The sequence below is a fragment of the Urocampus carinirostris genome, chromosome 13, assembly GCF_059441175.1.
Source record: "Urocampus carinirostris isolate Australia breed hairy pipefish chromosome 13, RoL_Ucar_1.0, whole genome shotgun sequence".
Classification (NCBI taxonomy): domain Eukaryota; kingdom Metazoa; phylum Chordata; class Actinopteri; order Syngnathiformes; family Syngnathidae; genus Urocampus; species Urocampus carinirostris.
This window is the reverse complement of record NC_142361.1, coordinates 32,092,086-32,118,963: the sequence shown is the minus strand read 5'-3', so window position 1 is coordinate 32,118,963 and position 26,878 is coordinate 32,092,086. Positions and strand designations below refer to the sequence as shown.

Below are 26,878 nucleotides of genomic sequence, written 5' to 3'. Positions count from 1 at the left end.
AAATACTGTCAAAAGCAGACGTCTTTGGATCAGTTTTTCAAGAACTACAAATTATTTTTTTAATTATTTCCTTTATTCTTTGTTTCTTTTACAATGAATTCAATTCTAAAAAAGGGGTACAACTGACGTTACTGAGGACATTTTTCAACAGTTTCGAATTCCAGTCTGCAGTAAACAGATGATCAGCAAATATTCCAGATTGGGACATCCAAGAATGCGATTGGGCGGGGCCTAGTGAGCAGCCGCAGCAGCGTGGGGTCTTCACATCCTCTCTGCACGAGGACCCCATCACCTCCCCCCTTTCCCTTCCACTTCAGAGACCTCCTGCCTCTCTCTTTCCTCCATGTGCGCGATTTTCCCCGAAACACCGGACGCTGCGAAAGGAAGTCAACTTGCTAGCTCGTAGTCCAGAAAAGACCCCTCCCACCCCACCTCGTGCTTTTTTATCGCGATTATAATAGAGATTCTTATTTTGTCTTCTGGCTAGGTCGTTTCTCTAAAACGGGACAATTGCTTGGTGCAGCTGCCTCGGGGAGAAAGCGCAGGAGGAGGCAAAACTAAGAAGCTTGATGACCACGAAGGAAGACGACGTTAGAACAGGTACGACCGCATATCGTGTTCCGATGATTCCTTTTAAAAACATTGCGCAATGACGCGTTTGAGGTCTCCGAAAAAGTGTGGGTATTTTAGCGATCCGAGAAGGGAGCCGCAGTGTGTGTCCGTCTGGACCTCGCCTGCACTGCGGACAACATGGCGACATTATAAAAACTTACTTATCCTTTTAACAGTTTTTACCGATTCGGGACAGTATCATATTGAGTGTTTAAAACGGTGCTAGGTGGGACAATAGCCCAGCCCACTGCAATTGAGACACTGCAGCAGCAAAAAAAAAAAAAAAAAGTCTGCATCATGTCCTCAGGTAGCGCAGTGTCAGGCCTGGCTGCGGTTGGGTGGGCCTCAGCATCTCTCATTTTTGGAAACCCAGTGTGATTTTTCTTCATGAAATGACGTAGATTACACTGCAACTTGGAACTAAATTCGAAATTATATCATAATAATGGATGGTGTACATTGCATGAGTCATGAAAGATGGACCGCTTGCCATTTTATCATCTCCTCTAGTAAATTAAAACAAAATTGATCTGTGTAGTCATTTTCACACACAGAAAAGCAACTTAAAGTGCAGTTTAAAAATATTTCATTTGATAATAAGAAATATCACCCTTGCACCCCACCCAACACCCCAGGATGTTGTCCTGTATACACACACACAAAAGGAAAAGAAGAAAATAAAGTTAAGTTATGTTTATTTATTTTATTTGTATAGCCCTTTATCACAAGGAGTCTCAAAGGGCCTCACAGACCACAAATTAATGCAAACCACAGACTATTATTACACATTCCCCTGATCTAAAACCTACATGAGGGCAAGGAAAAAAAACAAAACCTGTATTAAACTCTTTCCATCTTCCAGTCAACTCTAATGATCTTCCCAATTCCTGCTGAAGAAAAGTAACTTCCATTGCAAGATGCTGCCACCACCATGTTTGACAGTGGGGATGGTGTTGTCAGGGTGATGTGCAGTTTCTCACCTGACCAGAGCTCTTTGTGCAACATGTTGTTGGTGTCTCTCAGGTGGCTGTTTGCAAACAATGCACAGACAAGGCACATACTAACCAAGTGAGGAAATAGACCTGACTACTGACAAATAGCCTTACCTTTCAGATTTTATTAAATGGTAAATGGTCTACATTTGTATTGCGCTTTTCAAGTCAATGAAGACCTCCCAAAGCGCTTTACAATGTGCTTCACACTTACCCATTCACACACACACACTCACACACCAATAGGGAGTCAGCCATGCAAGGCGCCTAGCTGCTTATCAGGGGCATTAAGGATTCAGTGTCTTGCCCAAGGACACTTCGACATATAACACGGAGAAGCCGGGAATCGAACCTGTTTCAAATTGTAACCTTAGCTCAAAGCCCAGTTTAGAACCCAACATGGAGCTCAAACCCTAGTTTCTAGCCCTAACACCGTTTTAAACTTTAGCCCGAGCTTTAAACCTGCTCTGGAACACTACATCCAGTTTAGAACCCTAACATGGAGCTCAAACCCTTGTTCATAAACCTTAACCTACACCTAGCTGTAACCCTAGCCCCAACCCTATATCAGTAAAGACCCTAAAAACCTTAGTCTAAAACCCTGATCCGACACCAAACCTAAGAAACATGATCATTTCAATGAGTAACAAGCAATTCACCTGAAATTCAAGCACTTGTCAAACCTTTAAAACACAACATTAAAGTATTTTCAAGGATTTCAAGCACCCTGCCAACCAGGCTTTCAAAGTTCCAATCGGGCCTGTGCCGTTGACCTGATGTCCTTTAGCAGTGGGAGGCGATTATCAGGCTAGTGTGAAAATCTACGTTTGGTTGAAAGTAAAATACAAACAAGTAACTCTGAGCTGAACAAAGTCAGAAAGGAGCAGATGGGAGAAGCAGTCTGGAGCTTTGTGGCTGGTACCCGACATAGAACTAGAGGCACACTTTTAAGTTATATTCTTAATTTTTTCCACAACTCCACAGAAGAACTCTCAATCAGTATTTTTTCTATTTTGCTTCGTCTCTTTATCAACCATAACTATTTAAGTGATGTTCCTGTGCTTTCAAATGATGTGAGATGACATCATAAAGACCTAGATTTTTTTTTTAAATTCTTTGTAAAGGGTTTACTTTTCTGTAGGTAGAGTTTATGCCAATATTAAAATGTGTATCACAAAGATCCCCCGGATCCTTGATGTCTTAAAAGGCATTGCATTCATCCATTATCTGCACCGCTTATCCTCAGTAGGGTCACGGGGGTTCCGGAGCCCATCCCAGCTATCTTCGGGCAGTGGGCAGGGGACACCCTGAACTAGTTGCCAGCCAGTCGCAGGTGGCATTAAAATGTCTTGAGTTCACTTTTCGAAAGTTTTAGATATATAAACACATCAACTTAGATTTATATTTGTTTGAACTAAAACGTTCTAGTAACATGTGTCAAGGTTAAAACTTGAGATTGTATTAGGATGAAGAAAATAACACACTCTGAGTCTGAGATTTGGGTTTTTGGAGGCGCGTACTTCCAGAATCGGCTCAGGAAGGAATCACGCACCGCTTACGGCTCGAGACTCATTTATTGGAAAGCACAGGCATAGAACAACACATCTGATTGGCTTAAGCGAGGTCACATGAATACAAGTAACAAATCTGATTGGTTTAGACAGGAATCACATGTTCAAATGCAGTGTATAATGTTGGTCCCTAGATGGCGTGAAAGTATGACAAATAAGCAATAAGGTGAAACTTTGTAACACAATGCGTCTCGGTAAGAAGAATGGAATGTAGGAGGGGAGGCAAGCTCTTGAGCGGGCTTCCCGGCACTAAAGTGAAGGCCATCTTGATTGATAGTTAGAAGGCCTTGAGAGGATACAATTGTTGCAAAAATACGAACAGCACCTGGATATAATCTTCGGCTTTGTTAATCCACTTTTGAGCATAACATCATAAAAAAAACTATAATTAAACTATAATCTCCCCTACAACATGTATCAATTGTCTTTTTTAACAATTTACCGATTTATTTTCATGGCAACATCGTGTGACCACAGTGACGGAACTATCAAAACGGTGATGTGGTTTCAGTCGGGCTTTTCTTAGGTCTACCCGCAATACAATTAACAACCTGTCTTTTTATGTCTTGCTTGTTTCAATTGTTTTTCTGTTGATTTGGTCTTAAATTTGATTTCAAAAGGCTTAATAAAGTCTTAAAAAGTCTTGAAACTAACTTGCCTTAAGCTGCAGGAACACTGTATCCGTTTTAGTCCAAATTCAGTTGCATCTTGTTAGGTTTTATTACATTTAATGTAACCATATTTCAGTGTTTCCGCTAGCAATTTTGGGGGATTGGTGTTGGCAAATTTGAATGATGAATTATACAATTTGGCAGAGTGGCCAGGCTGGGAGAAAAAAAATGACTCGATTTTTATATTTTTGTACCTGCCGATACAGAGTCTGGATCCAATACTTTGGGAATGTAAGAGGAAAAAATATCATTTTTTTCCTATAATGTATTATTTAACACATTTTCATGCAGAGTGTTGTATATGCATGCTAAATTTAATTTTACATGTGCTATTAATAGAACAGTTACCGTATTTTCCGCACTATAAGGCGCACCTAAAAGCCTTTATTTTTATCAAAAGCTGACCATGCGCCTTATAATACAGTGCGCCTTATTTATGGATCAATATTAAGACGCAAAGTCTTGCAACTAACTTGCAGCCGCCGACTAGATTTTCCCCCGAACGCCAAGTAGTACGCGGTGTATGCTGGGATTTATTTACCGGCGTTTCATTGGCTAACCAATGTGTCAATCATCATTTGAATCGATCACTATTGGCTAAAGTTATTCGGAGGTCAAGGGGCGGATCCTTTTTATCATTTACAGGCTGGCATAGGCTTAAGCGGCAAAACAAAGCCTGCAATTGGCCGAAAAAGATGACTGTGAATAGCATTTTGGGTTGACGGCATAGAGAAAGCATTTTTTACTATTCTGTATTTGTAAATATTTTATCCTCCTGTATTTACTAAACTTACGGATATAAGATGGACCATGGTTGCACATTATTATTGAACACAACGACTTCGGTGAGCTACTCCATCTATATATTTTCCCTGTATGTTGTTTCAGACTGAACTCGATGTTTCTGTGATAAGCGGTGCAGATAATGGATGGAATGGAGTGTCTATTTTTAAATTAAACTCAATTCCAAGTGTTTATTGTCATATGCACAGTAAAGTTGCGAGCGAAAAAGAAAATAGAAACTAAGGAATGGTTGGCATTTCTTGAATCCCAAGACTTTAACCTTCCGAATGATATTTGGAACGATGCATTTGAGTGACATCGTACGGACACCGCATCCGCACGTGTTCTCGACACGTATTGGCTTCTTTGCAAGCTTTGGGAATGTTAAGGGGGTAATAAGTTGGACTGAACTATCTGGCTGTTTTGTCAACGTTCCCATTGTAGCGCCTTATAATCCGGCGCGTTTTATGTATGTCAAATATAGGACCAAAAACTATTTTTTTGGGGTGCGCTCTACAACCCGATGCGCCTTATAGTGCGGAAAATACGGTAATCAAATTTTTTAAAACACACTGAACCAATAGATTATGCCTCTTTTTGAACACTGTTTGCTAATATGAATTGTAAAACGCAGAATGCAAAAAGTGGTATATTTTTCATGCTATTTCATAAATAGCTTAATAAATACAAATGAGTACGTGATAACAACATTGTGAACACAGAAAAACGCACAATTTTAAAAAAAAAGGTTAAAAATGGCATTCACAGTATTTGAATTTTCACCATTTAGTACACAAATGTTCATGAAATATATATTTCGAGGAGAAATGGAGCACACAGGGAAAAGAATGGCACCCAAAAGCTATTTTTGTACTATTTTTAGTTTTGTCTTTTGACTTTTCGATTCTTTGTTAGCACGTCCCTTGGGGCAGTGGGTGTTAGAGGGCACATTAGGCCAGGGGGGCTTCGTGCAAGGTCTTTTGTGGCTCTTTGTCAGGACCAGAACGGAGACAGGACCCACTTGCGTGCGTTTCGCTTAGTTTTATTGGGAAGAAGGGGAAGGATAGTACACACAATCCGTAGATCGCTGGTTGCGGAGAGCGGGTTGCTCAGACGTGGAGGTGATATTTCTGTGGCGAGCGATGGCGGTGTCGAGAGCGGAAAAAACAGATCAGTAGCTGGGACGGGGGAGCAAAATCATAGTCGAGATCAGAAAAGGGGTCAGAGCCGGGAAACAGACGAGAATCAGAACAGGAGAGAGTCAGGGTCGAAAAGCTTGCTTAGCGTAAGCTGAGGTTCGCAGACAGACTGACAACCGGTGACAGAAAGGCGGGGGTTTAAAAAGTGACAGGGAGCCAAAGGAGCAGGCTCAGGTGCCTCACTTTAGTAATCATGACACTCTTATTTTGAAATCCACGCTTCTAATTTGCTCTATAACAAGAAGCATCATGGACATAAAAGTTGAGGGAGGGGAAAAAAACTGAAGGAACCTAAAAGCAGTCATGCACCCTACTTTACCACGCAGGTGTATTTTGAATAGACTTTTAAGGGTTTCAGTGATTTATGTTGCTTGTTTTTTTATTCACACCGATTGTTAAAAGTAAATGTAATGGTCTGCATTTCTATAGCGCTTTTCAAGTCAATGAAGACCTCCCAAAGTGCTTTACAATGTGCTTCACACTTCCCCCTTCTACAACTAACCAATGGCAGCGTCATCCATGCAAGGGAACTACCGTATTTTCCGCACTATAAGGCGCACCGGGTTATAGGGCGCAACCCCAAAAAATAGTTTTTGGTCCTTTGTTTTCCGTACATAAGGCACACCGGATTATAAGGCGCTACAATAGGAATGTCGACAAAACAGTCAGATAGTTCAGTCAAACGTATTACCCCCTTAAGATTCCCAAAGCTTGCAAAGAAGCAAATACGTGTCGTAGACACGTGCGGATGCGGTGTCCGTACGATGTCACCAAACAAACATTTCTTAGTTTCCATTTTATTTTTTGCTGGCAACTGTGTGGACAGCAAAGTAGGAATTTGATTGTGCAGGGAAACGAGGTTATTTACTGTGCATATGACAATAAACACTTTGAACTGAATTTAGTTTAAAAACAGACTCATCACAGAAACATCAAGATCGTTCTAAAACAAGATACCGGGAAAATATAAATCCGCATAGCTCACCTAAGTTCTCTTGCAGCCATCACGTTCAATAATGATACGTAACCATGATCTTCTTACAACCGTGAGTGTAGTAAATCCAGGAGAGTAAAATATTTACAAATACAGAATATTAAAAAATGTTTTCTCTATGCCGTAGTGCAACCCAACCAACGTGTGATTCACATTCATCTTTTTCAGCCAATTGCAGGCTCTGTTTCGCCCCTTTAGCCTATGCGAGCCTGTAAATGATTAAAAGGATCCGCCCCCTTTACCTCCGAATAACTTTAGCCAATAGTGACTGATTCAAATGATGATTGACACATTGGTTAGGAAATGAAACGCCGGTATATAAATCCCAGCATACACCGCGAACGTCTTCGCCTTCGGGGGAAAATCTAGTCGGCGGCTGCTTGCTTTAGTTGCAAGACTTTGCGACTTAATATTAATCCATATATAAGGCGCACTGTATTATAAGGCGCATGGTCAGCTTTTGAAAAAAATAAAGGCTTTTAGGTGCGCCTTATGGTGCGAAAAATACGGTACCTGCTATTGGGGGCATTAGGGATTCAGTGTCTTGCCCCAGGACACTTTGACATATAATACGGAGGAGCCGGGAATTGCACCTGCGACATCTTCATCCCAAGATGAGTGCTTTACCTCCTGAGCTTCTGCTCAATTCTGTTTCTGCTTTACAAATGTTGTAAATGGTCCTGCTGATTGATTCACTAGAATGTTGACGGGTCAGAATGATGTCCAGTAATGACAGTGTGGCATGGCCGGAGTTAGAATGTTCTGTGTTTCTGGGCTTCTGGCCAAGTTTGTTCGGAGTGAGGCAATGTCGGGGATTGCTTCGTTTTCGGCGTGGCGTGCATAAAGGGAAGCATCAGATGGCTAAAAGAAAAGAACCCATTCTCTGTCCAAGCTCATTTTCCTGTAGCCCTTTTGGTGTACGATGGACATAGTTCTTTGAAGGCTTTGTGTATGTATCACCCAACATTGAAGCCCTAATGTGTCATGTTTGACCACTGGAAACATTTGTTGGTCTGGAGAGGGATGGGCGCCGCCAGGGTGTACTTGCCCAAGAACCACCACAGAAAATGGCGCCCCTATGTTTTAGTGGTGAAGGGATCCAACAACCCACCTACCCATATGGCACTGTGGTACAAGTGAGGGCCAGTAATACCCCAGGGTTGGGTAGGGTTACTTTAACTTGATTACTTTCAATTACTTTTGGATGACTCCAATACCAAATACAGTGGAACCTCAGTTTTCGACTCTCAGTTCGAACAAATCGGTTCTCGACCAAAAATTTGGAGAAATTCTTGCTTCGCTTTTCGTTCAAAAAATCGGAGTTCGAACGCCGGTACGCTAGGGGCGACGCTGAGCGGCGTACGAGTGTAGATTGCCCCCACCCCTCGTGAAGAACTGTTGTCACGGCAACGCGCACTCCTTTTCTGTTTTCGTTTTTCAAAAGTGGTGAAGGGAGTGTTTTAACCCCTAATTATGCCTCGGAAGAAGGTCGGTGCAAGCAGCAAAGTTGAAAAAAGAAGAGTAGTGCGTACAACTATTGCATTTAAGAAAGAAATAATAGCAAAATATGAAGAAGGTGTGCGAGTTTCCCTTTTTTCAGGAATACAGCATGGCTTCTGCCGACCGGTAAGAAATCCTATTTATAATTCTTTTCTTTATCCTTTAACCGCTCACCACTTGTTGTGGAGACCCGGGTGCTAAATAACGTGTAAACGACCTGATTTTTTTATTTTTACACGTTCATGTTAGCGTAATCTTTCGTACGGAAGATTACGCTAACGCGAACGTACGATTAGCCTGGGTTTGCTTTACGTTAAATATTCAAGATAAACATTCAGGGTGTTGGAACGGATTAAAACAATTTTATATTACTTTTAATGGGAAAAAACGGCTTCGGTGATCGTACAAATCGGTTTTCGTAGAAAGAAATGGAACGGATTATGGTCGAGAACTGAGGTTCCACTGTATGCTAATAAAAGACAAAAGAGACTAAATATGAATAAAATAACTAAATTTTGTGCAGGCATGGGGAGTAAATACAAACATGCATGGTCAGCCATTGAAATTCCAAATGTGCTTCGTGTAATCTTTGATCTTTCCAACTCGTACTAATACTCTTCAATGGAACTTCACTTACCCTAAATCCTCAAGAGACACAATTGTATCGTTCTCCATGACAATAATTAGCCACTACACACCAAATCTGAGAAACGTCAATTACGCAAACGTTCCTCTAGTAGTGTCGGCAACTGACTTCTTCGCTGAACATTTTTTGGTTAGCAACGTGTAGAACAGGCGACGTGTCGCCCTCTAGTGTCAGAAGGCAATAGAAAAAGATTTACTGTCTAAAATGTTCGAAATTAATTAACGGCATTTGTTTCATGTTCTCTATTATTATTATTATTGTTATTATTATTGTTATTGTTATTATTATTAGTAGTAGTAGTCAGGGTTGGGTAGGGTTACTTTAACTGGATTACTCTTAATTATTTTTGGATTACTCCAATACCAAATATGCTAATAAAAGACAAAAGAAATTAAATATGAATCAAATGACTCAATTTTGTGCAGGCTCGGGGAGTAACGGAATACATGGAACGGCAAAAATGATGTTTGGATTTCTTTTCATTTTGTTTCTGTCGCATTTTATGTTAGTTTTGCCGGAGATCAAAGAGATCAAAGCCAGGAGAGAAAGCTTACCACGTGTTGTGAGTCATCATCTTTTTCATATTTAAGTTCTTTTGTCTTTTATTAGCATATTTGGTATTGAAGTAATCCAGTTAAAGTAACCCTACCCAACCCTGTACACGGCACAGCGTAGCGAAGAGATGCCAAACAAATATGGTGCCAAACTTAGTGGGGCTTCCATAGTGTAAAAGAAAAACAGATTTCTCAACATATGATTTCTTATAAAAATAAAAATTGGTAAGATAGTTCACATATTTCCTCCTAGAATTCAAATCAATGTTTTATATTAATGGAAGTTATTTTGTACCACTAGGAGGCACTAAATATTACACATGATCTACTGGTGAGTCACACAGGTAGTACTGGTAGATCACAGGAAAGAGTAGTCAATACATTGCATTTGTTGAGATACACAGCCACCTAGTGGTCAAATGCAGCATGCGAGCATTAACATCTACCGTAAATTCCAGACTATAGAGCACACCTGATTATAAGCCGCACCCACCACATTTTAAGAGGATAACCGCTTTTGTACTTACACAAGCCGAAACCTATACATGAGCCGCATGCGCCCACATTAAAACATGTAACACAATCACAAAAGTAACCCAAACCCGACTTTAAGTCCCGCGATTGTAACTGAATATAAAATACACAGTTCAAAAACCACAGCCGGCAAAATGAACGGAAAATGATACCAGTACTTAAGGTTTGATGCAGACCTGCAGAGTCCGGGTCCCGTTGAAAGTAATCCAAGGAAAAAAGTCTATATTTCCAAAGGTAAGGGTGGGAAAAATATATATCCACTATTGTCCGCTGCGTCCAAAAACACGTCTCACCTTTACGCCACTTCCCGTGAGCCCCCGTTATTTTTGCCCCTTCTTTTTGATTCGCCCGTGGAAAACATATCAGAAAGAGTCTCTAAAATGAATACATTACAAAAATATACAGTTGCAAATACATATTATACATGGTTACACATCTTTACAAAGAAAGACGGTACACCGAGAGAGTTTTCAAAGCTTTAATAATAATAATATAACTTTCATCCCAAACCGTGACTGTGACAGGTAGCAACACGCTACTAGGAACACGCTCGCAAAACAGTAAACGGTTCTGTTAAAAAAATATACCGTACTTGTAAAAATCTCGGTAAACCATCCTCATCTTCCACCTTATAACTGACGCTATCAAAGTCGTCTTCCTCAGTATCGGAAAGAAACGTAGTCATATAGACGTCATCCCACGCTCCCTTATTCCAAAACACACTAGCAACACGCTCGCAAAGTAAAGTTTACGTGCAATAGCTCTGTTCCTTCTTTATCGAATTGCTCGATTGCTTTTACCTTGAAAGCTGCGTCATGTGCCTTTCATTTTTCAATTTGTATGATGAGGGTAAGTTTACGCTAATTTAATTTGTGCACAAGCTAAGAAGTTGCAGTCTTCCTCAGCGCATATATTCCAGCGGTCTAAATCTTACCTTTTGTACTCGAGCGCCGCTGGCGGCCGTTAGAAAAATTACATAAATTGGCCGCATCACTGAATAAGCCGCAGGGTTGAAAGTTTGGGGAAAAAGGTAGCGGCTTATAGTCCGGAATTTACGGTAGTTGCTTATGCTGCTGTAACAAATTAGAGAACTCCGATGTTTGTCTACGAAAGGTGCAATTTATTACAATATGTTTTTGAAATGGTATCGATTTTTTACTTGTGATTTAATAAGCATTTAATGAGTAATAGTTCAAACGAAATGTAATATTTACATCTATGTAGCATATAATGTATGAGAATAGAACTCAATAAAGAAAAAAACATGTTAATTAATTTACTATTCAAGTTTATGTTGGAATCTACGAATGTAAGTACTGTGTTTGCCTAGAATAGAACAGGACAAAATCCCTTTATTGTCATTAGAGTGTCAATAGAAAAGCTGTCGTGCACATATACAAAAAATTATTTAAAAAGTAACAAATCAAAAGTAGAGCAATTAGGAATATAATTTCCGATTAAGTGATCTGCACTACAGCAGTACAGTGTTACTTATTTTTCGCAAGAGTATCGTTGGACAAAAACATTGTCAACACAAAATTGAGTCATTTTATTCATATTTAGTTTATTTTGTCTTTTATTAGCGTATTTGGTATTGGAGTAATCCAAAAGTCATTGAAAGTAATCAAGTTAAAGTAAACCTACCCAACCCTGATTTTGACCTAGTCATTTTGTAAGTAGCCAGCATGCTAAAAAAGAGTGAGTACTCCTTATGTAGAGACCCTCTTTCATGCACGACACAAGGTTTCACAATCTTTGGGTTTATTGCCTGCATTCAGTAAACAAAACAATACAAAAGTCAGGGGCCTCTGTTCACGACTGCAATTATCTTCAGCGCTTACAAATTCACTTAAGCTACGGCCAGTAGACAACATGCGAGCACATTAATAATGAAACTTCCATAATAACAATGAACATAACTTTCCCACGTACCTGCATTCAGTAAACAAAACAATACAAAAATCAGGGGCATCTGTTCACGACTGCAATTATCTAAAATATTAAAGATACAAAAAAACGGGTCATCACTCAACAGGCCGCACCTCGTGGCGTGTTTGCATCAAAACACGTTGCATCATCGTTTCAAGCTGTATTGCTTTACTTCTTATTTAGTGCTTTTTTTTTAATATACATCATTTAGCACAACTTATATATCTTTATATACAAGAATAATTTGCGAAAGCAGCTTATATGTCTAGCAAAATATGCATTTTTTATCCAACTGATATTGGGCACATCTTACCTTCAGCGCTTACAAATTCACTTAAGCTACGGCAAGCGCTGAAGCCCGTAAAGTGCCAAACGAAAAAGACAGTCGCAGACGCCCATGACTTAACAACTGAATGAGGTACCGGAATATTAACAGTAATACAACAAAAACACAGATTTTGTGAGAATTCAAAAAAACATTCAAAACAATCAAATTTCAACTCTGTTACACCTACCTGGTTTGATTACAACAGTGGTTTTGCTAGAATTTAGTTCTCTGAGAGTTTTAGTCAGTGTTGTTTTTTAGGAAATGCCACTGATGTCAAATTTAATTGTGTAAATATTTCTGTGCTTTAATGCACAGCAATACGCTTGACACTAAAGGAGGTAATGAAGAAAATACAGCAGAGCCCGGGATATGATAATAATCTATTCTAAAGTGAAAAATTGCAAAATGAAATTGTCATTTGAGAGGGTTATAGTTAGCTATTGGAATCCGAAGCAGCACACCCAGATTAAAAACACAAAAATAACAAAATAGTATATGCCAATACCTACTTATTAAATCAGGCTTTGTTTCCATTGTTATCATCTTCTTGCTTCTCCCTTTAGCATCAGTGGGAGTCTGAGACCCATAGCTGAACAAATTGAAGTTTGTAGAGTGATATTCTGAACTGAACAAAGAGAAATATGGAGCATTGTGGGGGGGAGTTCAGCCAGTGACATATAGATGCACTCAGAGCTTTAAAAGCGACATGACATAAGCCTGCAATTTGGTTTCTATTCATAAAAACTTGTCCTCAGGAAAGGTGACCCCGGTCGGATTCCTGGGCCATGCAATCCTTTCCTGCATGTCTTCTCACTCCTATTTCCTGCCTCGTCCCCAATTGTCCTGTAGCAAAATAGCCAAAAGCTTTCCCCCAAAAAATCTTCTCATTTTCAACAGTTCTTTCCAAAAGAAAGGCAACAATTAGAGGGTATTTAATGGTAATAATCGTTGTAATAACCACAAATATTGCAAATAAATGCAAAATAATGTAATCTACACGAACAAAAATCAGTTTGTGGGTTATGAATACAGTAGACTCTTGAGATAAACATTAATCAGTTTTGAAGTGTGGATCGCAAAGTCAAATTGCCATATAGTGGGGGATAGAGACCTATGGTAATTAGATAATCTATTAAAAAACATTAAAAACATTAAAATAACAAACTAGTGTAAAGTAAGTACTACTTGTGTGTAATATATGTGCCTGTGAGTAAATAAATATACATTTAAAAAGTAAAATTAAGATTTATTTATTTTTGGTTTGGCATGTTTTGTCTGGGTCAAGTGGAGTGGCGGGTGGATGCAAGAAGGGTGTGGGGAGGAGGGTGTTAGACCTCAGATTAGAGGTGAAACAGATTTAAAAAGTTCCACTTGCGAGGATTATCATGCCCTGGTTTGAATTGCCTTCATATTTTCAATAATAGTCCAGATTGGTTACATCCAGGTACCTTTGCAAAGGTAGCGATTTGTGTGTCTTCTTTGCATTTCTTCATTATTGCGAGCTTTGTTTCCATTGTTATCATGTTTTTGCTTCTCCCTTCTGTGTTGCTAAAGAATACATACAGTTAAGAAAAATTCACTTTTGTACAGCACACAAGATTCTCAATTGAACTCAGAGAAAGGCAAAATGGGAAGGAGTTCAATCGCTTATCAGCATTTTCATTATACTGAAACCCAAACCAATACCAAAACAGCCTTTTATGACGTCGACTAATAGTAGACAGGCATCAAAGAGACAACTATATCCGCACGAATGCTTCAAAGTTCGAATTTTGTACATTTTTGGGCAAAACAATTTGTCGTTAATGTTATAAAGTGGGGAAAATTCCATAAAGAGGGCCTGAAATAACACCTTACTCTACACTGTAAAGCAGGGGTTGGGAGCCTTTTTGACCCAAAGAGCCATAAAAGAAAAAATATTGACTTTTCTTTTTTTTTGAGAGAAAACCACACCCTTTATTTTAAGTCAAGATTCAGCCAAACCAGCCAAAATCTTATTTTTCAGCTCATTTTATTTCACTGTGTGATGTTTGATAGTTGGATAAAATAATAACAATGTGTCCCATATCAGTATAAAAGTACCATATAAAATTTGGCTTAGTATCCTGCAGTTACTTAAGAGTTTTGAGGCTCATTTTTGTCCCAAATAATGGTTTTAAAGCAAGGTGCAAGCAAAGTTCTTTTGTAGAAATGTCACAAAATCCTGCAAATGAGAAGGATACTGTATTTACCTTTAGTGCAGACAGAGATGGGAGGAGTGGAAGGAGTGTGCACGTTCTGTGTACAGCTCCACCCATTCCTATGGCTCACCCAATCAAATTGCTCTAAGCGCTTTGCTAGGGCTTCTGGGTGTTTCAAGTTTTTTATGTGGCTTTTCATCATAAAATGTCTTAACAATGAACGTAGATTGTTTAATGAGCTTCCAAATGGATAAATATTTCTTGAGTTAAAACCAAAATGGGGTCTGTTGGTGTGACACCTTGAATGTAGGCTGTTGTCAAAATTGTTTCTTATATACGGTATACCGGACAGAACTCCTCATCCTATCAGGATTGTTTCGGCTTTGAATGTTTGATAATTGGCTCCATATGTAGTCCCCTGCCCACTGCCCGATGACTGCTGGGATGGGCTCCAGCACCCCCGCGACCCTACTGAGGATAAGCGGTGCAGCAGATGAGATGAGATGTAGCAATGCATTGAGTAATTGCGCAAGTTGTACTTTGTCTCAGAATCATATGTACTCATAAAAAGAGCCGTAGGTTCCCCACCTCTGTAAAGTACCGTATTTTCCGCACTATAGGGCGCACCGGGTTATAGGGCGCACCCCCAAAGAATAGTTTTTGGTCCCACATCTTCCATACATAAGGCGCACCGGATTATAAGGCGCTACAATGGGAACGTGGACAAAACAGTCGGATAGTTCAGTCCAACTTATTACCCCCTTAACATTCCGAAAGCTTGCAAAGAAGCAAATACGTGTCGTAGACACGTGCGGATGCGGTGTCCGTACGATGTCACTCAAATGCATCGTTCCAAATATCATTCGGAAGGTTAAAGTCTTGGGATTCAAGAAATGCCAACCAGTCCTTAGTTTCTATTTTCTTTTTCGCTCGCAACTTTACTGTGCATATGACAATAAACACTTGGAATTGAGCTTAATTTAAAAAAAGACCCATCACAGAAACATCTAGATCACTCTGAAACAAGATACTGGGAAAATATATAGCCGGAGTAGCTCACCGAAGTTGTTGTGTTCAATAATAATGTGCAACCATGGTCCTCTTATATCCGTGAGTGTAGTAAATCCAGGAGAGTAAAATATTTACAAATACAGAATGATAAAACATGTTTCCTCTATGACGTAGACAACCAAACTTGCTATTCACATTCATCTTTTTCGGCCAATTGCAGGCTTTGTTTCGCCCCTTTAGCCTACGCGAGCCTGTAAATGATAAAAAGGATCCGCCCCCTTTACCACCGAATAACTTTAGCCAATAGTGATCGATTCAAATGATGATTGACACATTGGCTGGGAAATGAAACGCCGGCATATGTATCCCAGCATACACCGCGGACCACATTGCCTACGGGGAAAAATCTAGTCGGCGGCTGCTTGCCTTTGTTGCGAGACCTTGTGACTTAATATTGATCCATATATAAGGCGCACTGTATTATAAGGCGCATGGTCAGTTTTTGAAAAAAATAAAGGCTTTTAGGTGCGCCTTATAGTGCGGAAAATACGGTAGATACGTCTCTTTCCTACACCAGATCCCGGAGATCTACTGTACAGATCTTTGTCTATGATAGTGCTCAAGACTGAAGGCCACCATGAGTCCACATAGGTTTTAATCATCTTTCTCAAATGCTAAGACATATTTTACAAATGTTTTCTCCTGGACCTTCCTTCACCTGTCTCCCCTAGACCTTCTCCACCCTCCTCCTAGATCTTCTATTCTTCTCTTCTCGACCTTTAGCTCGCTACCCTGGAACTTGAACTCTCCTTTCACATTATCTTCTTACTTCATGGGTTCATACTCTCCCTCCTGGACCTTCTCCGCCCACGCTGGATCTTCTGTCTCTGTTGTAGATTCTCATCTACAGCAATGGCCAGCATTTTGTATCACATGAGCTTTAATTTAAGAATGATTGTAAAGTTTTGTGACCCTTACGCTTTGGAAAGGAAAAATGTTTTTTGATTTCTGAGAAAGAAGGGCTTTGTTTTGTGAATTGTGTCGAATGTGGTTCTACGACTGGCTAATGCAGAGGGTGTCTAAACTTTTCAGAAAGCGGGCCAATTTTGGTCAGGTGAAAATGTACAAGGGCCAACGATTCAGCCTGGGTATTCTTTGAAAAGTCTTTAATACTTTGTGAAAGGTTTGCAGTGCTTGGCGATCAGCGTCGCAACTTTGTAGCTCCCTTTTGTATTATTTTCATTTGACCCGCACGGTCTCGGAAAAAGGCGCTGCTGTGCTGTTAAAACAGCTTCCAGTTGCTTCACCTTTACACAGTTTTTTTTCTAGTTAGCTTTTTGTAGTCAGCATGTTTTGTCTGGCAGTGTCTCTTAATATTATATTCTTTGATAACAGCCACAGTCCTTTGGCAAACTAGGCAAACGCAGTTGTTCCATATTTTGGTGAAAAACAGAAGCAGTTGCCCTCAAAATAAATTTTCCCTTTTTCTTTTCAATGTACAGTCGCCATGTTGGAAATGGGATGGGCTAAAAAGCCAAGGGCAGTGTTCTCATTTGCCCGCGTCCCCGCGTCCTAGACGCATCATTTTTGCTGGGGACGCATAGTGTCAAATCAATGTGCGTCCCCGGGACGCAACTTTTTTGACACCAAATTGTCATTATATCCCAATTACTTTTTTTTTTCTTAACAAAGATTTACCGCACTCCAAACTTTTCGTCAGGCAGATCAGCCATTGTTCTTTTGGTCTCGCGCCGAACTCGGAAAGCGAGATCTCGTTGCTTCGAGATGACGTCATTGTTTTGGTGGTTGTCGAGTGAAAGAGAAGTATGCCTCCGTAAAAACAGTTGGTATTAGGTGCAAATCAACAAAAAATTGGTAATTTCTTCAGTGTCGGTAATAAGTCAAAACATAATACAGAACGTGGTAACAACGGCAATAATTACGGCACGAAAAAACGGCGGAGAACTTCTTCAGAAGACCGCGAAGGCAAGGAAAACACGTGCGTTGAAGCGAACCATTCGACGAAAGATAAACAAAAGAATACTCCTAGCAAGAAAAGGACTTTTCTGCCAAAATGGACTCAATTATATTCCTGGTTATGCTATGAGGAGGATGATAATGGAGGCTACATGTTCTGTGATGCGTGCACCCAGCGTGACAAAAAACTGGATTGCCTAAATCATTTCGCAACACGAACTTTCAGAAAAGCACATTGGATCTGCACAACGACAATGAAAACCACAAATAAGCTATGGAAATTCCGTTGCTGCAATTGGACCTTGCGAAGGCATTACAACTGCGGGACAGCAAACCACGAAGAATATATGATCTGAAAAATCTGAAGTGATTAAAACTGCATGAATATATAGACTAATATTTCAGCAATATTATTTTGTATAATGTACAATATTTTTGTGAACTGAAAAATCTGAAGTGATAACTGCTTTGTATTACCAATTAAGTGTGATGATTAAAACTGAATGAATATATAGATTTATATATTTATTTATATATTTGTCGCCGATTTACAATTTCAACCTCGATAACACAAAATTTTGGGGACCCATAGATCTCTGTTGGGACCCATAGATTTTTAAGCATGCGAGTCCCCGGGACCCGTCACCCGTCACTTTTCACAGGTAAAATGAACACTGCAAGGGCAAGGTGGCCAAAAAGCTACTGCCATCATCTGGTGAAATGGTGATTTTTCTTTGTTACAAATTCATTTTATACTGCGGTCACTAATACTGGCGGTCCTCGAATTAATTCTATGATAGAGGCCACGGACTAGTCAAAATGTGATCACGGGCCAGACTTTGGACATTGCTGGATGGGAGCTTCATTTGTCAAATGTGTTTCGACAATTTGCTTTCTTGTTTTGACTGTTCGCTTTTGTATTTCAGCGTTCAAGACAAACCGTCGATTTTTTTTTTCTTCTTATAAAATACGGTATGTCCACTTCAAGTAAAAGCGAAATCGATTAATGGAGTTCTACTGATTTGGCTTTTAGGATTCATTTTTGGGGAATGCAAACGACGGGTCGGAAAGGTGATTTCGGGAGTAGTCTGCCATTGCTGCAGGAAAACAAATTGTAGCTGGATAGGGTGTAGCCACAGGTGGTCCATAATTCGGCTCTGGTAATTGCTCGGCAAAGTGTATTATGGGACTTCGGACCACTCATCCTCTCCATAGGGGTGTAGAAGAGGAAAGATGAGTGAGGTAGATAAAAGGATTGGATTGGATAAGGTGACGTCCTGCTGGGAGACAATTCAACAAGATGCTTATAATAAGTCAAATAATTACTATTGTGTGCATTCACAAAACACTTTCACTGAAGGCTATTAAGCTAGACGAATAAAAACTAATGGTACACATATGGAGGAGACATACTTCAAATGTCATGATGTTTTTTTAAAGAAGGTTGTGGATTACTTTTACTGATGTTTCAATGGGAATGGTGTGGAAACTCTACAAAAAGGAATATGAAATGCTTGCTTTCATAGCAAACAAGACTATTTGGTCTAGTTTTCAATGGCATTCTCGTAGACAATTCTAAATCTTAACAAATCAATACTCAGAGCAGCGTCTGAAATAACGTCTGCCCGGACGCCCGAGGCGTGCATGCTTTATGTCGGGCGTACAACTTACAAAACGTGGCCGACAATCTTTTCAAGAATAAAGAAAAAAATATTTCGTTTTTATTTTAAATTTTTACTTATTTTTTCAAATCAAACGTTTGCTTCATTCCGGTTTCGAAGTCTTTGCTCGGTTTGGAAATTTCGGAATTTCGGTTCGTTTGGCAATATGCATACTCGGCAGCCAATCAGAAGCCTGCATCGAATAACTTCGTGTTTCCGGACTTTCCCGAAGCCTTTTAAAGTCGTACATTTACATATCATTTTCCAAAGTAGACGCACGGAGAATACAATAAAAATGGAAGAAACGTTCAAAAGAAGCTAACAAAATTTATGACGCAACAAAACGTAAACGTACATTAAAAGCACGTGGGAAGAGGCGTTCACGTGGCTTGCAGCAGACGACGCAAACATTGCATGAATGAAGATCAGTAAATACAGGTATATACTGATGGCAGATGGAAAACAGCCATGTCATATACATGCAATGAATGTTATAAGTAGATTTATGATAAACTTGATATGTTCTGATTATCAATCCTTATAGCTTTGCAACAACAGTTTTTTTTGCGATGAGTCGTCTTATTGTGTTTCAAATTGTGAAAAATGGGGCAGGCAACTTTTCAGAGTTGTAGTTCCCGATGAATTTACTTTGCACACTTATGTCCGACATGGACTACAGTAAATAAGTTCCGCTTCTGCCTTGACTTCCGATTCTCACACATTCGTTTGATTTTGAAGATATTTTTGCTTTGATTTAATAGAAAGTCACCTGTGTTCATGGCCACAACAGCGCAAAACACATGATTGTACTGTAGGTCTCACCAAAGTGGTACCTCCAGGTACTAAAAACAGCTCATCAGTGGTGGATCATTGTGATTTTCAAGGAAATTAGATAATTAACTACAGTGAAAAATTATTGAGCTGATCATCATCCTTTTTCTGAAATCCTTTGTAAAATTAGACAGATAGATAGATGGATAGACAGATGGATAGAGATAGGTAGATACTTTATTCACCCCCGTAGGGAAATTCACAATTACCCGATTATTTATCGATATAAATCACTCAATACACTTCTATAAGGTAGAGGTTGACTGAGCCTTTTTTAACCTTCCAATAACTACAACCTGTCAGGACCAGAATGGAGACAGGACCCACTTGCGTCCATTTCTCTCAGTTTTATTGGGAAGAAGGGAAAGTAAATGTCTCGCCAACCATAGAATGCATGAACAAGAAGGGGGAAAAAAACATATAATTTGAAGTGGAGTGTAAGTCTTAATTTTGGAGGAAAATTTGTTTGATAAAATCCAACAAGAAAAGACATTTCATCTGTAATATAAATGACAAACAATCCAAAATCGAAATAGTTTCTACTAATGTTGACATTATAAACACGGGCACGCGTGCCTTTTTGTGCTTATTAGTGGGAGAATAACTTGTGAAATGATATGCCGATAACAATGTGTTAATAATTCCAAACATACGTCTCTCCAGAGTACAAGGCTCACTCTCGGCCACACTCTGAAAAAACAAGCAACTTATGGTCTAGAACAGGGGTGTCAAAGAGGCGGCCCGCGGGCCGGATCAGGCCCGCTAAGGGATTGAATCCGGCCCGCGAGACAACGCTGAGGGAAGCGCAAGAGAAAAAGGAGCTGCAGGTTGAAATATGTCCACTTGATGGTGCCAAAGCCAGGTGCCTCCCACAAAGACACTGTAGTTGTATTTCTCTCTCTCTCTTTTGTTCTCTCTCTCTTTCGTTCTTTCGGTCTCTCTCTCTACCTTTTTCTCTCTCTCTCTCTCTCTCTCTCTCTACCTTTTTCTCTCTCTCTCTCTCTCTCTCTCTTCCTACCTTTTTTTCTCTCTGTCTCTCTCTTTTCTTACCTTTCACTCTCTCTCTCTTTGTCTCACTTTTTCACGCTATGTCTCTCCTTTTCCCTTTATTTGTTCCTCTTTGTCTCTTCCTATGTCTTTTTACATTCTTTTGCTCTCTCTTCCTGTTTTCCTTTTCTCTCTCTCCCTCTCTCTTGCTTTTCCCTTCTCTCTTTCCCTCCTCTTTTTTCTCTCCTTCTCTTTCTATTTGTCTTTGGATTTCTCTTTCCCCCTCTCTCACTATTTGTCTTTTTACCTCTTGTTCTCACATTCACTCTCGTTCTCGTTTCTCTCTTTCTCCCTTTCATTCTTTCTTTGTCCTGCCCTCTCTCCTTTTTCTCTCCCTCTCTTTCTCTTACTTCTTTCTCTTTTTTTCCCTTTCTCTCTAATTTACTAGTCCGGCCCCCGAGAGAATGTTTGTACTATCATGTGGCCCCTGAGTTGAAATGAGTTTGACACCCCTAGTCTAGAATATATGGTAATATTTTGGATGGAATAGTATGTATTTTTGTTTTTGTTTTGTTCGTTTCAAAATTCAGGTGATTTTTCGGATAACGGATCACATCCACTACACAGCATTATATCTAGCTTCAGCGACAGACTGCTGTCACAGTCTTGCACCACGGACAGACTGAGGAGATCTTTTCTTCCTCATGCCATGAGGCTCTTGAACTCCACCCGGCGGAGTAAAGGCCCACATTAAAGCACACCGCCTACATTGCATATTACCGTATTTTATTGCAATGTGTATTCTGTGTAGCACTATCTAGATACTCTATATAACACGCTACAGTGGGTATTAGCACGTCACATTGGGTATTTGTATATTGTATTCTTCTTGCTTTATTATTGTATTGTTCTCAGCGCAGGGATGCTGCTGGAAATGTGAATTTCCCTGCGGGGATGAATAAAGTATCTATCTATCTATCTACCTAATAACTATCCAGTAACAGCACATTGAAAGACTGAAGAGTAGTTGTGACAGTGAGTTCATGAGTCATTTTTTTTTCTACAGATGAAATGGCTAACCCGTCTCCAGCGAAGAGTATAGGTGATCCTGGAATCACACCTCTATCTCCTACACACATCCAGGCAATTGTTCTATTTTTTAATTATCATCAATATCACAATTGTTTTATCACACCCCAGCCTTGTATAAACCAATTTTCATTAAAAGAAGTAGGCTTGAAACTTTAGTGCTAATGTCAATGCCATTTTTGCGCAGCAGAATGACACGGAGCAAGTCTCGTCAGGAATGGCCTTTGTGGTGGTGGTGGCCATCGATTTTGGCACCACATCAAGCGGCTACGCTTATGCCTTCACGAAGGAGCCGGAATGCATTCACACCATGAGGTATGTTACCCTATGTTTATGGCCCTTGTTGATCTTTTAGTACAGGTTTCTTGAAGGTTAAGGTCTTTTTTTTACTGAATTGTTGTGTCTATGTAGTACGTAGATTTCTGTTTTAGAAATATAAGAACTCCAATGTGTGTAATTTTTTATCCTTTATTCCATTCATTGTCTGTGGAGTATTCTATAGTAATGTAATACAACTTATTTTGCTATTCCTTTGAAAATTCTGAAAATTTGAACATGCAGTAGATGGCTTATATTGTACACAACTATAATACCGCGAATTCTGGACTATAGAGCGCACCTGATTATAAGCCGCAACCACCACATTTTAAGAGGATAACCGCTTACCAGCTCAGTAGCCTAGATGGTAGTGTGCCCGCTTTGAGACTGGGAGGTCGCTGGTTCGCGCCTCGGCCGAGTCATACCTAATTGGTAAAATGGCGGCGCCCTCTGTTGGCTGCGGCTGCATCGGCTCGCTACAACGGGTCAGGTGTATCGACATTTCGTTCTGTGTACATTGTTACAAAGAATGACAATACAAAGGAAATTATTATATTACAGGGAGTGCAGAATTATTAGGCAAGTTGTATTTTTGAGGATTAATTTTATTATTGAACAACAACCATGTTCTTAATGAACCCAAAAGTCTAATTAATATCAAAGCTGAATATTTTGGAAGTTGGAGTGGGGCTTTTTTAGTTTTAGCTATTTTAGGAGGATATCTGTGTGTGCAGGTGACTATTACTGTGCATAATTATTAGGCAACTTAACAAAAAACAAATGTATACCCATTTCAATTATTTATTTTCATCAGGGAAACCAATATAACAGCTCAACATTCACAAATATACATTTCTGACATTCAAAAACAAAACAAAAACAAATCAGTGACCAATATAGCCACCTTTCTTTGCAAGGACACTCAAAAGCCTGCCATCCATGGATTCTGTCAGTGCTTTGATCTGTTCACGATCAACATTGCGTGCAGCAGCAACCACAGCCTCCCAGACACTGTTCAAAGAGGTGTACTGTTTTCCCTCCTTGTAAATCTCACATTTGATGAGGGACCACAGGTTCTCTATGGGGTTCAGATCAGGTGAACAAGGAGGCCATGTCATTAGTTTTTCTTCTTTTAGAACCTTTCTTGCCAGCCACGCTGTGGAGTACTTGGATGCGTGTGATGGAGCGTTGTCCTGCATGAAAATCATGTTTTTCTTGAAGGATGCGGACTTCTTCCCGTACCACTGCTTGAAGAAGGTGTCTTCCAAAAACTGGCAGTAGGACTGGGAGTTGAGCTTGAGTCCATCCTCAACCCGAAAAGGCCCCACAAGCTCATCTTTGATGATACCAGCCCATACCAGTACCCCACCTCCACCTTGCTGGCGTCTGAGGCGGACTGGAGCTCTCTGCCCTTTACCGATCCAGCCACGGGCCCATCCATCTGGCCCATCAAGACTCACTCTCATTTCATCAGTCCATAAAACCTTAGAAAAATCCGTCTTGAGATTTTTCTTGGCCCAGTCTTGACGTTTCAGCTTGTGTGTCTTGTTCAGTGGTGGTCGTTTTTCAGCCTTTCTTACCTTGGCCATGTATCTGAGTATTGCACACCTTGTGCTTTTGGGCACTCCAGTGATGTTGCAGCTCTGAAATATGGCAAAACTGGTGGCAAGTGGCATCTTGGCAGCTGTACGCTTGACTTTTCTCAGTTCACGGGCAGTTATTTTGCGCCTTGGTTTTTCTACACGCTTCTTGCGACCCTGTTGACTATTTTGAATGTAACGCTTGATTGTTCGATGATCACGCTTCAGAAGCTTGGCAATTTTAAGAGTGCTGCATCCCTCTGCAAGATATCTCACTATTTTTGACTTTTCAGAGCCTGTCAAGTCCCTCTTCTGACCCATTTTGCCAAAGGAAAGGAAGTTGCCTAATAATAATGCACACCTGATATAGGGTGTTGATGTCATTAGACCACACCCCTTCTCATTACAGAGATGCACATCACCTGATATGCTTAATTGGTAGTAGGCTTTCGAGCCTATACAGCTTGGAGTAAGACAACATGCATAAAGAGGATGATGTGGTCAAAATACTCATTTGCCTAATAATTCTGCACTCCCTGTATTATTATTTTGTACTTACACAAGCCGCACCTGTTTATAAGCCGCATGCGCCCACATTGAAACATGTACCACAATCACAAAATTAACCCAAACCCGACTTTGAGTCCCACGATTGTAACTGGATATAAAGTTCACAGTCCAAAAACCACAGCCGGCAAAATGAATGGAAAATGATACCGGTACTTAAGGTTTGATGCAGACCTGCAGAGTCCGAGTCCCGTTGAAAATAATCCAAGGAAAAAAATGTATATTTCCAAAGGTAAGGGTGGGAAAAATATATATCCACTATTGTCCGCTGCGTCCACAAACACGTCTCACCTTTACTCCACTTCCCGTCAGCCCCCGTTGTTTTCGCCCCTTCTTTTTGATTCGCCCGTGGAAAACATATCAGAATAAGTGTCTTAAATAAATACATTACAAAAATATACAGTTGCAAATACATATTATACATGGTTACACATATTTACCAAGAAAGACGGTACACAGAGAGAGTTTTCAAAGCTTTAATAATAATATTATAACTTTCATCCCAAACCGTGCCTGTGAAGGGTAGCAAAACGCTACTAGCAACACACTCGCAACACAGTAAACGGCTCTGTTAAAATACCATACCGTACTTGCAGTAAGCACGGTAAACCGTACTCATCTTCCTCCTTATAACCGACGTCATCAAAGTCGTCTTCCCCAGAATGGGAAAGAGACTATGTCATATAGGCGTTGTCCTACGCTCCCTTATTCAAAAACACGCCAGCAATACGCTCGCAAAGTAAAGTTTACGTGCAGTAGCTCTGTTTCCTTCTTTATCGGACTGCTCGATTGCATTTAGCTTGAAAGCTGCGTCATGTGCCTTTCTTTTTGCAATTTGCATGGTGAGGATATTTCTACGCTAATTTAATTTGTGCACAAGCTAAGAAGTTGCAGTATTCCACCGGTCTAAATCTTATCCTTTGGACTCGAGCGCCGCTGGCGTCTATTAGAAAAATTACGTAAATTGGCCGCATCACTGAATAAAAGTCACTGGTTGAAAGTTTGGGGAAAAAGTAGCGGCTTATAGTCCGGAATTTATGGTAATTCATTTCCCCAGGCGTTGGGAGGGTGGTGATCCCGGTGTGTCCAACCAGAAGACCCCAACCACAATCTTACTGACCCCAGACCGAAAGTTCCACAGTTTCGGCTATGCAGCACGTGACTTTTATCATGACCTTGACCCCAGTGAGTCAAAGCACTGGCTCTACTTGGAGAAGTTCAAAATGAAGCTCCACACCACAGCGGTAAGAATATTCTTTCCCAGGTGCATTCATACTAAGTAAGTGTATGTTGTCTACAAGTTTGGGAAAGGGACCAGCTATGGAAAAGTTAAAGACAAATCTAATTTAAGGATCTTTGTAATTGTCCCTACAATCAGAACTTGTCCATCAACACGGATCTTCAGGCAGCCAATGGAAAGCGTGTGAAAGCTCTGGACATCTTTGCCTATGCACTTGCTTTCTTTAAGGAGCAAGCACTCAAGGTAATGTACTGCTATGATCAGGGTTGGGTAGGGTTACTTTAACTGGATTACTTTCAATGACTTTTGGATTACTCCAATATCAAATATGCTAATAAAAGACAAAAGAAACTGAATATGAATAAAATGATGACTCACAACACGTGGTAAGCTTTCTCTTCTGGCTTTGATCTCTTTGATCTCTGGCAAAACTAACATAAAATGTGACAGAAACAAAATGAAAATGAATCCAAACAGCTTGCCAACATCATTTTTGCCGTTCCATGTATTCCGTTACTCCCCAAGCCTGCACAAAATTTACTAATTTAATTCACATTTAGTTTCTTTTGTCTTTTATTAGCATATTTGGTATTGGAGTAGTCCAAAAGTCATTGAAAGTAATCAAGTTAAAGTAACCCTACCCAATCTTGGCTATGATGAAGTGGTTATTAGAAAAAAAGAACCAGAAACGACTTTGGATTTAAATTCCCTTTTTACTACATTACCATATTTTCCCAGTAGTGGGCGCTGTAGCTTAGAACGGAACTGAAGTGAGTTCATTGGAAGAAGACTCACTTCAAAGGGAATACCACTTCTCAAATACCATTTGAAGCCTAATTCCAGGTTTTTTTTTGCTCAAGAAATTAGGATTTATAACAAGAAAATGGAAATTAAAGTGGGAAACTTGTCGCACTAACCCGCAAGCCGTTACAAAACACTTAATCATAATTGTAAACATCGAAGTTTTGAAGCCCAAAGCGAATAAATACAATAGCAAAGTCAGCACATGTGATTCTGAAATGAGTGGCCAATGGCAAATCTGCATCTTCATGATGCTGTGACGCAAACCAATAGCAGATCAGCATCTTAAATGAAGTCGACCAAAAGCAGACAGGCCTTATAGA

The 26,878-nt window shown here is 40.0% G+C and overlaps 1 protein-coding gene across 5 annotated transcripts in view; it reads left to right on the top strand.

The window, feature by feature from the left end:
• The first annotated feature begins 223 nt into the window (after positions 1–223).
• hspa12a (heat shock protein family A (Hsp70) member 12A) overlaps positions 224–26,878 on the top strand; it is a 40,282-nt gene continuing 13,627 nt past the window's right edge. For 4 of the 5 annotated variants that reach the window (XM_088350681.1, XM_088350680.1, XM_088350678.1 and 1 more), the window contains exons 1-3: positions 22,240–22,364; positions 25,572–25,758; positions 25,893–25,997. In XM_088350681.1, the coding sequence (XP_088206807.1) occupies positions 22,267–22,364; positions 25,572–25,758; positions 25,893–25,997 (390 nt within the window). In that variant the 5' untranslated portion in view covers positions 22,240–22,266. Of the gene's footprint in view, positions 601–22,026; positions 22,104–22,239; positions 22,365–25,571; positions 25,759–25,892; positions 25,998–26,878 lie in introns of those variants that run through there. The other variant, XM_088350682.1, reaches the window with a different exon arrangement.